Source organism: Procambarus clarkii, chromosome 79 (genome assembly GCF_040958095.1).
Source record: "Procambarus clarkii isolate CNS0578487 chromosome 79, FALCON_Pclarkii_2.0, whole genome shotgun sequence".
NCBI lineage: Eukaryota > Metazoa > Arthropoda > Malacostraca > Decapoda > Cambaridae > Procambarus > Procambarus clarkii.
In genome coordinates, this window is record NC_091228.1 from 6,626,228 (window position 1) to 6,638,272 (window position 12,045).

Sequence of the window (12,045 nt, forward strand, 5' to 3'; positions counted from 1 at the left end):
TCATGCTTGTAAACTGTTTAATAAATGTAACCAAAGCCGTCAAAGATTGAGGAAAGATGTACACGTTCGTGAGTGCTTTCGTGAATCTGGCCCCAGGACACCCCGACAGCCGCCAGGACACCCCGACAGCCGCCAGGACACCCCGACAGCCGCCAGGACACCCCGACAGCCCCCAGGACACCCCGACAGCCCCCAGGACACCCCGACAGCCGCCAGGACAAACTGAAGGCACCAACACCACCCACCTGAACAGCATCGAGCTTGAGGAAGGCAGCGACTCGCGACACAATGTCCTCAGTAAACATCATGCCCTGAGGTCCGCCAAAGCCCCTGAAGGCGGTGTTGGAGGGAAGGTTGGTCTTGCAGGCGTAGCCGGTGACCCGCAGCGCCTCCCACCTGGCAAGCAAGCAAGCGATTAAGCACGGACAAGTATGACATCGATGATGATTAAACCACCCAGAAGGTGGCATGGGCATGAATAGCCCGTAAGTGATGGCCCTTTTGAGCCATTACCAGTATCAAGAGCTGATACTGGAGATCTGTGGAGGTGCGATTGCACCCTGCGTGACGGGAGATTTCTCTCGTGGAAATGAAATCGTATGACATCACTGATGCTGATTGACTGATGAAGATCAAGTCACCCAAGAGGTAGCATGGGCATGAATAGCCCGTAATAACTTACGCTCCTAAATGACTAAGCGCAATATTTAATATCCTTTAACTTTTGTAACAATTGTTCATAGAGATATAACTAGATTATAGTAATAGCATTAAAGTTTTATATTCTGTGGTTACAGCAGAATTTGTTTGGCATATTTTTGTTTTCAAATTAAAATCAATTGAAATATATGTAAAAAGCTCATATATATATATGCTCTTTCCTGAGCATGCTTATTATGTGGGTTTGAAGAGAACGAGCTCCAACTATTGGGCCCCGCCTCGTTAGCATTAATCGAGGTTGGGCCGTATAATACAATATTATCGTATTAAGGATTTACCCCAAGTAACGTTGGAAATCAGTGTCGTAATTGAATTGATTTTATGTATCTAAAATGGGTGCGCGTTAAATAAACAAAATTGTGAGATATAGGCTAGGAAAACTAGCAATTTCCTTTCAGAAATTCATAACTAAACGCAATATTTTTTAATTATCAGGGAAAGCGCCAAGCCATTACGACTTTATAGCACTTGGATGGGGTCAGGATAAGGATTTGGGATAGGATGGGGGAGGAGGAATGGCTTCCAAGCACTTGGACGGTCGGGGATTGAACGCCGATCTGCACGAAGCGAGACCGTCGCTCTACCGTCCAGCCCAAGTGACTGTCTACCCCTAATAACCTCCCCATATCCTAAATTACAGGAGGAATATAAAAAAAATCAAATCTTCACCCACTTGTAAGCATTATCAATGGAGAACATGGCTCTCTGAACGATGGAAGACGAGAGATCGTAGGAGCAGCCACCGTTGGCATAGAGGTCGGCCTCGAGGGCCAGGAGCTTGCCTTGGCTAGTGAAGGCCACTCTCCAGCGACACAGGAACGGGTGCCGGCCTCCTGTTACCACCATGTCTGCGTCCCGGTCCAGCATAATGCGCACTGGACGTCCCAACCTGCAAAAGTACAATTTTAACAACAAAAATGTGAATTTTGCACCGAAAAGCGAGTTTATTTGGCAGCGCCATTCGTCCTGTGAGTGAGCATGACGCCATAGTGACAGTATTGGGCAGCGCCACATCCTGTGAGTGGACACACCGCCATAGTGACAGTATTGGGCAGCGCCACTCATCCTGTGAGTGGACACACCGCCATAGTGACAGTATTGGGCAGCGCCACTCATCCTGTGAGTGGACACACCGCCATAGTGACAGTATTGGGCAGCGTCTCTCATCCTGTGAGTGACCATACCGCCATAGCAGCATATTCAACACGGATACAAGTCGCATCGTACACAAGACGATTCGCCAAGGGATTTGGAAACTTGCCTAACTTAACCCAACCGAGCGAAATACAATCTTAAGTAAACTAATACATTTAGAATAGATATATACACGGTTAAAAAAAAAAGCGTCTAATTCTCATGATCGAAACTACCAGACCCCTGTACAGCACCCCACAATAGGAAGACAAGAACATATCGTACATAAGATGGTTCGCCAATGATTCTGAAAACCTAATTTTACCTAACTTAATCAAAACCAATCTAACTTGTCCCAAGAGAGCCTAACACATCCCTAAATCATCTCAAGATAACCTGAAGATATCTAAAATACGCCTAAAAATACGCAAGAAATTAGATATGAATTATTTATTCAACATTTACACTGAATGTACAGGCGATGAGTCACAATAACGTGGCTAAAATATGTTGACCCTACCACACAATTGAAGGTGAAGGGACGACGACAACGTTTCGGTCCGTCCTGGACCATTCTCAATTGACTTGAGAATGGTCCAGGACGGACCGAAACGTCGTCGACCCTTCACCTTCCAGTGTGTGGTCTGGTCAACTTACTTTAGCCACGTTATTGTGACTCATCGCCTGCAGTCCAGAGGATATGTCCCGCTCCTTTAAGAAAGAAGAAATGCTAAAAGTTGACTTGTAAACAATACTCACGCAGCCGCAGCGACACAGATTGGAACAGAGACGACGCTGGTCCGCGTCTCCTTCCCGCCAAAACCTCCGCCCATTCTCTTAACCCGGCAAACGACCCTGTTCCTGGGAACGTCAAGGGCCCTGGCGACCAGTTCCTGGGTCTTGGTGGGGTTTTGACACGACGAAAACAGCTCCATTTCCCCATCTTCACATTTAGGCACAGCAAGGTGGGCATTTGTCTCCAGGTAGAAATGTTCCTGACCTCCCAGATACATCTCGCCCTCCAGAACATGGTCTGCGGTGCTGAAGGCCGCCTCCAAGTCACCACTGCGTATAGTCCATGGATCCCACCATGACTTCGCCTCGATAGCGTCCTGTCAATGATTTATACAGCTTTGTATACAATTATCAATTGTTCTGCCAAATGGCATTAAACGACAATAGTTTTTTTTTAATAATTGAATAAAGTTGCCTTAACAAGCAGGTACCTGAATGGTGATTATAGCTGGTTGGATATCTTGATATTGTATCTTAACGAGCTTGGCTGCTCTAAGGGCTGTGGCCTGGTCCTTGGCCACTACTAGGCCTACCACCTGGCCTACACACGTTACTTTCTCAGAGGCAAAAACCTCTTCGTCGAAGATGATACAACCGGTTACGTTCCTCTTTCCTGTTGCAGGAAAAATACATCAATGTACTTATGGAAAATAATTTTTTTTAAAAAGCTGATGTGAATAAATCATTTCATTTCTCATTTAAATTTTGGCATACAGTAATGAAAGTGAACATTAAATATGCAACCCGTTCTCGCAAATTTAATAAGTCAATATTGGCTTATTAAATATGTACATAGGTGACATACTTAACATAATAGATACCCTTAAAAAGATTCATAGAAAACACCGACCTTACCTAACCTACTTAGTATGTTAAGATAAGCATCTTATTGCTTATTATTACCTAACCTATAATAGGTATAGGTTAAGTAATAATTGTAATTACGAAGCAATAAGATGCTTATCTTAAGATACTAACAAGGTTAGGTAAGGTCGGTGTTTTCTATGAATCTTTTTAAGGGTATCTATTATGTTTAGTATATCACCTATGCACGTAGTTAACAAGTCAATATTGACTTATTAAATTTGCGAGAACGGGTTGAAATATGACCTGGTGGGATTCCTAGGTGGGATTCCCTTCTTATCTTGAGGTTATCTTGAGATGATTTCAGGGCTTTAGTGTCCCCGCGACCCGGTCCTCGACCAGGTCTCCACCCCCAGGAAGCAGCCCGTGACAGCTGACTAACACCCAGGTACCTATTTTACTGCTAGGTAACAGGGGCATATGGTGAAAGAAACTTTGCCCATTGTTTCTCGCCGGCGCCTGGGATCGAACCCAGGACCACAAGATCACAAGTCTAGTGTGCTGTCCGCTCGGCCGACCGGCTCCCTTCCGGATCCCTGGTGGAATTTTCCATCTGCATTCCAGGTTTTGTCGCCCTGTCAAAATTGGTCGAGGCTAGCCTCATTGTCAGGCCTTCAACCCCGGCCGACATTCTATTTTACAGATATAGAACGGTTTTCAAGTAAAAATAATCATAGAATTATTTAATTATATTAAACAGGTGGTTACAACTCGCCTGGGAGATCCTTTGCGCTGAAAAACCTCTCCACGCCATCGACCTTCAGCGCTTCAGACTCGTCAATGTCGAGGATGTGGGCGTGGGCTCTGGAGGAGAGGACGAGGGCAGCCTGGAGTTCTCTGGTGAAGGTGGGCATGTCGTCCACGTACACCGCCTCCCCCGTCGCCTGCTTCAGTGCAGAGGTGTGAGTTATGGGCCGCCCGATGGGGTCCTCTGAGTTCTGTCCATCGCGTACCTGCAGAGGACAAATTAATTTATCTACCAACAGGACGTGGTGTTACATTTAATGGTGGGTGTATGTATGTGTTTGACAATTGAATCGGCAGAGTCGAGCTGTTAGCTCTTGGACCCCGCCTTTCTGACCGTCGGTTGTCTAATGCACTGACTCCTGATCTATATGCCTATCTGCTACATATACTTCTCTCTAACACACACACACATCAAAGAGCCAGAGCTCAACCCCCGCAAGCACAAATAGCCGAGTACACACATACAGGGGACACAAGTGGAAATTGAGTGCCCAAATGAGCCTTATAGACACTAAAAAGATTTGTTTAGTGTCAGTAGTTAACGTTTTGGCAGAAACGCTTCGCGTAATTGTGGCTTCAGTAGTATGTGTAACGCCTGTCCCTACAGTTGTACATTAACTCTTATGTTCTTTGTACTCACATTCGTTTGAATAAAGATTATTATTATCAATAAATGTGGAAGTTGTGTGTTTTAGCCTTTTACTTTAGTTACTCCTATTTATATGAAATTTTCTATAATATTTGAAGTAAAGAAAATATAAATTTAAAGGCTAACTCTTAATATAAATTTCAGAAATTTAGATCAATATCAGAATCACATTTATATAAAATTCTGCATATATAGAATAGTAAATGAAGCAATTTATTTGTTTCCGTATATTTTACTCTAATTGGTAAATAAGAAATTCATGCAAAATTTCCGCAGCATAACACTTGGGCCTGTTTCCTTTACCCGATGCGTCTGTTCACCTAGCAGTAAATCGGGACCTGGGAGTTAAGCAACTGTTGTAGCTGCATCCTGTGTCAGTTGTTCACCAGGAAAAACATCTGTAAACGTGTCCGCGACTATGGGAACCATGCCAAGCAGGTGTTTATCTAAAATGCCGGGAATGGTTAAACAATAACATAACGGATGCCGGAGCTCAATTGCAAGAGAAAACGGCTTTCAAAGACTTAAGAAAATATTACCTTCACCGATATCTTCCCTCGGGTATTCCTCCTCCTCCAAGACAACCCATGTACAGACGAGGAGTCACAATAACGTGGCTGAAGTATGTTGACCAAACCACACACTAGAAAGTGAGACCAACCACACACTAGAAAGTGAAGGGACGACGACGACGTTTCGGTCTGTCCTGGACCATTCTCAAGTCGATTGTGTGTCGTCACAATCTATTTGAGAATGGTCCAGGACGGCCCGAAACGTCTTCGTCCCTTTCTAGTGTGTGATTTGGTCAACCCATGTACCCTGGGGAGCCAGTCAGCCGAGCGGACAGCACGCGGGACTTGTGATCCTGGGTTCGATCCCAGGCGCCGGCGAGAAACAATGGGCAGAGTTTCTTTCACCCTATGCCCCTATTACCTAGCAGTAAAATACGTACCTGGGTGTTAGCCAGCTGTCACGGGCTGCTTCCTGGGGGTGGAGGCCTGGTCGAGGACCGGGCCGCGGGGACACTAAAGCCCCGAAATCATCTCAAGATAACCTCAAGATAACCCACTCCTTCCTCTCTCCCAGGACAATCCACGCATCCTCTCCCGTCTCCCAGGACAGCCCACTCCTTCCTCTCTCCCAGGACAATCCACGCATCCTCTCCCGTCTCCCAGGACAGCCCACTCCTTCCTCTCTCCCAGGACAATCCACGCATCCTCTCCCGTCTCCCAGGACAGCCCATTCCTTCCTCTCTCCCAGGACAATCCACGCATCCTCTCCCGTCTCCCAGGACAGCCCATTCCTTCCTATCTCCCAGGACCATCCCCGCTCCCACCTCTACCATCACCCAAGACGACTAACACTCACCTGGAAGAGCTGTGTGGAGGAGGGCACAACGTGAGGGTGGGCGAGGACGGCCCGCTGCTCCTCCTGCGTCAGGGGCGCCGCCACCTCCGGCAGGTACTCGCTCAAGCGACCTCTCACACTCAGGTAAAATTTGAAGAAAAAGCTGAAAAAAGAGAGACGTCCCATGCATATTGGGTTGTATACAAAAAGTAAAATTTTTTTTCCATAATTTTCAGTGTGTTTGAGCACCAAACACACTTGAGCTAACCTGCAGGGTCTCCCACATTGTTTATAAAGTATCTTCCGTATACCCAGGTTCTGTGTAATCACACTTAACACACACAGCCTCCATGGCCCTGAGGCTCACGCAGGTTACCTGAGAGTGAGGGCGCGACGGTACTCCACCATGCCACCAGGCGCAGAAGGAGGGAGAGGAAGGTCCTGTAGGAGGAGGGACGTGGCGTCCTCCAGCAGCGAGGGATCCCACTGCCTGCCCACCAGCGCCTGAAGGAAGACCTCCAACATGTTATGGTGTGAGTAATACCCATAATGCGCTCACTTTACACACCTCGGCCTCATGCTTATTAACCATTAAGATAGTTTGTACAGACGTATATCCCACAGCGGCACAGTACCTTCATGGTGGTGAGGGCCATGACGGTGGTGGGAGCCATGCCGCCAAAAGCCAGGTCGAGGCGGGTAACTTCACTGGAGTCAGGTCGAAACCTCACCCTGAAGCCAGCGTTTACAATGGCTATGTCGTCCTCCCGGCGACGGGACTGCTTGTACCCCAGGAAGTACTCGTTCTGTAAAGTCAGGAACCTATTACAGGGGGAACTGAGGCTGAACAGATGTGCTACTGAGACACGGGTGTGTCTCAGGTGAGAGTGGACACCAGTACGTGTCTGCTGTACCCATGTACTCAGGCGAGAGTGTACACTTGTGTGCTCTCAGGTGAGAGCACACAAGAAAAACCAATGAGGTTCACAGCTAAAAAACAGAACACGAAGATAACTAATTATTAAATACCTAAAAACACTAAAAGAAAACTTGCCAGACACCACAAAGGCAATACTGAAGAAGACAGTACACGGTCTTACGAGTGTTAAAACAGGATGTCTTGGAAGAAATCACTCCCTTCTTCCTAACACTGACCTCCTGGGTGTAGGGGATGTGGACATTGAGCAGAATCTCATCCTGCCGGACAATATTGCGCCTGTAGCCGGTGAAGAAGTGTTGATCCATCAACACGCGTCGCTCACCGTCTCCTGGTCACAAACACCATACAAATCGGTTTAGAATTAATTGATCTAACTAGAGGGGTACCGACGGCGCCCTCAGGTCTCTCTCTCAGAGAGGGGAGAGAGAGTGATCTCAGTATCGTTGTGCATCTGTACATCATACAACGCTTTTCATGCATTGTCTTAACATTGCTAAGAGCATAGTAAGGTGTTCTGACCTTGGCTGTGGAGAGTGAGGGTGACCCCAGCGGCCAGCAGCAAGGGGTTGAGGTCACTGATGGGTGACCCGGTCATAATGTTGCCACCAATAGCCTGAAAGATCCACGGGAACGTTACTCTGGTTGTAGAGATTTGTAATGCTACTACTGGCCCTTGTGTCTGTAAGCAGACACCACACTCCCTCACCAGGCACCACACACACACACCCCACACCAGACACCACACTCCCTCACCAGACACCACACACACACACCCTCACCAGACACCACACACACACACCCTCACCAGACACCACACACACACACCCCTCACCAGACACCACACACACACACCCCTCACCACACACCACACACACACACCCCTCACCAGACACCACACACACACACCCCTCACCAGACACCACACACACACACCCCTCACCACACACCACACACACACCCCTCACCAGACACCACACACACACACCCCTCACCAGACACCACACACACACACCCCTCACCAGACACCACACACACACACCCCTCACCACACACCACACACACACCCCTCACCAGACACCACACACACACACACCCCTCACCACACACCACACACACACCCCTCACCAGACACCACACACACACACACCTCACCAGACACCACACACCCCTCACCACACACCACACACACACCCCTCACCAGACACCACACACACACACACCTCACCAGACACCACACACCCCTCACCAGACACCACACACCCCCTCACCAGACACCACACACCCCTCACCAGACACCACACACACACCCCTCACCAGACACCACACACCCCTCACCAGACACCACACACCCCCTCACCAGACACCACACACACACACCCCTCACCAGACACCACACACCCCTCACCAGACACCACACACCCCCTCACCAGACACCACACACCCCTCACCAGACACCACACACACACACCCCTCACCAGACACCACACACACACACCCCCTCACCAGACACCACACACACACACCCCTCACCAGACACCACACACCCCTCACCAGACACCACACACACACACCCCTCACCAGACACCACACACACACACCCCTCACCACACACCCCTCACCACACACCACACACCCTCACCACACTCACCGCAGCGTTCCTAATCTGCTTGCCAGCGAACCACCGCAACATCTCCAGCACAGCAGAGAACACTCGCGTCTTGTGTTCTGTCCCAAGGAACACAACATTAACAAGCTTGACAAGAACAATATAAGTGAACAAGTAAGTATTAACTGAGAATTAACATGTTTTACAACTACACACATTTACAACTGCACACATGTTTGAGAATTTATTTTGTTTACTAAGAGAGAAGTGGTGGGCCTGTAAGACAAGATATAACTAGATCTTAAGAACTCTCAATGTGTCAAGTTCCTGTCAGACGCACTTCACTCAAGATGACATGTATAAATGGATCTTATTTGCGATCAATCAGCTTCAGCCATCACGTGCTTCCTGTTTGTTTACACTAGACAAGCCACGTGGCTTTGTTTACATGATGTAACAGCTGACAACAACACTCACTATCCTAGGAGCATCATTCATGGTGCAAGCGAGGAGTCACAATAACGTGGCTAAAGTATGATGACCAGACCACACACTAGAAGGTGAAGGGACGACGACGTTTCGGTCCGTCCTGGACCATTCTCAAGTCGACCATTCTCACAATCGACTGGAGAATGGTCCAGGACGGACCGAAACGTTTTCGTCCCTTCACATTCTAGTGTGTGGTCTGGTCATCATTCATGATGGCTCTCCCTTACTGACCTGGGAGGACGTGGACTTGGGTACGAAGTGTGTTCTCCAAGGCGGTCAGGGTGACAGAGGCTCCAAAGACTACGCCAGTCTCCGTGACCGTGACTGAAGTGAGCTCCTCCACGCAGGTGGGACTGATGATCACCGGGTACTCCTGGTTCTTGAACTTCACCTCCACACCTGGAGCAGGTTCAAGGTTACGTCAGATACTATTTCATCTCACTCTATAGCACAGACAAATGTCACTACGTTTAGGCCAAGCTTAATGTTTGAGTAAGTACCGTGTGACCCGTGTTCTATTACATTTTTACCAACATCTGCCTTTGTGTAGATGCCCTGGACTATATGAAGGGTCATTGTGTGTCAAGAGATGCTTGGAAAACTCTCAATCTAGCTCCATTGTTAGTCATTACATTGTGATGAGTAGCCAGCACTAAAGTGACCACTGGGTGCGTTATGTGGATATTCTCCAGAACATGAGAGTGAATAAAGCAACTGCAAAACACCAGGTACCTCATTCCCAGCAGGTGTGTGTGTGTGTGTTTTATGTATGAATGCTGCTTGTGCCCGATAAAAGAATTTACTATTATACCAGAGCCTCCACTCACCAGCTTCAGTGTTGCCGACGATAATCTTGGCGTTGGGGTACAGCGTCTTGAGCCGGAGGAGCTGAGGGAGGGACACTGGTCTGTAGAAGACGACTCTTTCTCCTCTTATCTCCAAGTACTGCTTGTCAAGATCACCTCGCACCTGTTGTAAGAAGGAAAACCGATTCCTGAGAATTTGCTATGACGACTTCGTTGTCGATACAGTTATACCACACGGTCGATACAGCTATACCACACACATGACAGTTGATCACTTTAATCTACATAAACTGCAAATTAAATTGTGTTTCATGCCATAAGAAAAGAATCTTAGATCACCACCCAATACCTCTTTCTCTCTCATATTATAGCAGCAGCTTCTACTAGTTATCGCTTCACTTACAACAGAGTTATTAGGCAGATATATTACGCGAGTGATACACGTGTCTGTAGTGTTAAGTGGGGTCATAAGTAGACATGTCACGTCACTGGGGTGTTCTGGTCACAGGGGACTCTGTAGGGGGGGGGGGACATACCGGGGCCACCCCGACACATAAGTGGCACTCGCAACATTCACCAGTCAACATGCGGGTCACTTTCAGCACCTCAAGGGTTCACATAGCGTCACCTTCAGCTCCGGAGGGAAGATGATCTCCTGGCTGGGGTCGAGGGGCCGGAACTGTCTAGTGTCGTAGAGCAAGGCAGGTGCTTCCGTTTCTCCGTTTTCCGTTGCAGCTTCAAAAACAAAGTTTTTTTTTTACCCAAAAATAATTGCGAGATATGTTACTAATAAATAAATATCGAGACAATGTGTATGCTAATGTATATTGTCTTATTAAAACAGGGTTTTGTTTTTAAGATTCAGGGGGGTAGAAATAGCCTAAGCTACTCTATCCCTTTGAGATGTATTTATTGCTTATCTCAATAAACATACTTGAACTTGAAGATTAAAATCACATTTGTCATTCACCAGTAAAGGTATGAGCACCCACCTTGGATGCTGCAGTCTGTACCTCGGAGCTTGCAGCAGCCAGCTATGCCACCCCCAGCAGCATCAGAGGTCAGGTCACGGAGCTTGCAACAGCCGGCTATGCCACCCCCAGCAGCATCAGAGGTCAGGTCACGGAGCTTGCAACAGCCGGCTATGCCACACCCAGCAGCATCATCAGAGGTCAGGTCACGGAGCTTGCAACAGCCGGCTATGCCACACCCAGCAGCAGCAGCAGCAGCATCAGAGGTCAGGTCACGGAAGCCCTCGAGAATGGGACGGTATCCAGTACACCGACACAGGTTCCCTGATGGTGTACATCGGGTTTACTTACACACCTGACTTACTGCACACCAAGATACGTTGATGCGTTACTCTGAAGCTACTAAATGAATGACAGGAAGAACTTAGTCACAACTCTCAAAGTAGTTAAAGAATCTAAGAGGAATTATAATGCCAAGCTTCTATATGTATCATTTAGCTAACTCTTTGCTTAAGAGAATCTTGTGTTCTTAGTTTGGTTATATGAGCAAGGTACGTGAGAAAACACTGAAGCCGTTCAGTGGAATCGAACCCTCGTCTGTGAACTGGTCAGAATGCTGAAGATAAGGGTCAACTCACCTGTGAAGTACTCGTTGAGATCGGCCATAGAGGGTTTAGGAGTGTTTCTGAGGAGTGTGTACATGGACATGACTATACCGGGCGTGCAGAAGCCGCACTGGGAGCCGTGCGCACGTGCTATGCGCTCCTGCACGGCGTGGAGGCCAGTGGTGGAGGAGCCGATGCCCTCGACGGTGGTGACGGCCAGGCCGTGCGTTGAAACCACGGGAGTCAGGCAGGCGTTGACTGAGTAGTGGCTGCATGGTGAGGAGAGAGACAGCTTAGTCACATCTATCTATCTCTCTCTCTCTCTCTCTCACACACACAAAATTGTGGAAATTGAGTGACAAAATGAGCCAT

General features: G+C 47.9%; 1 protein-coding gene across 3 annotated transcripts in view; it reads right to left on the reverse strand.

Annotated features, from left to right (window-relative positions):
- The window catches only part of LOC123764494 (xanthine dehydrogenase/oxidase), a 33,610-nt gene that overhangs the window by 10,131 nt on the left and 11,434 nt on the right, over window positions 1-12,045 (reverse strand). For 2 of the 3 annotated variants that reach the window (XM_069314502.1, XM_045752375.2), the window contains exons 4-19: window positions 11,707-11,942; window positions 11,090-11,392; window positions 10,726-10,832; window positions 10,119-10,260; window positions 9,523-9,690; window positions 8,845-8,921; window positions 7,716-7,809; window positions 7,412-7,524; window positions 6,892-7,062; window positions 6,633-6,760; window positions 6,278-6,419; window positions 4,229-4,466; window positions 3,081-3,262; window positions 2,614-2,966; window positions 1,394-1,609; window positions 246-396 (exon numbers count right to left, since the gene is read on the reverse strand). In XM_069314502.1, coding sequence (XP_069170603.1) covers window positions 246-396; window positions 1,394-1,609; window positions 2,614-2,966; window positions 3,081-3,262; window positions 4,229-4,466; window positions 6,278-6,419; window positions 6,633-6,760; window positions 6,892-7,062; window positions 7,412-7,524; window positions 7,716-7,809; window positions 8,845-8,921; window positions 9,523-9,690; window positions 10,119-10,260; window positions 10,726-10,832; window positions 11,090-11,392; window positions 11,707-11,942 — 2,821 coding nt within the window. The remainder of the gene's footprint in view (window positions 1-245; window positions 397-1,393; window positions 1,610-2,613; window positions 2,967-3,080; window positions 3,263-4,228; window positions 4,467-6,277; window positions 6,420-6,632; window positions 6,761-6,891; window positions 7,063-7,411; window positions 7,525-7,715; window positions 7,810-8,844; window positions 8,922-9,522; window positions 9,691-10,118; window positions 10,261-10,725; window positions 10,833-11,089; window positions 11,393-11,706; window positions 11,943-12,045) is intronic. The other variant, XM_045752377.2, reaches the window with a different exon arrangement.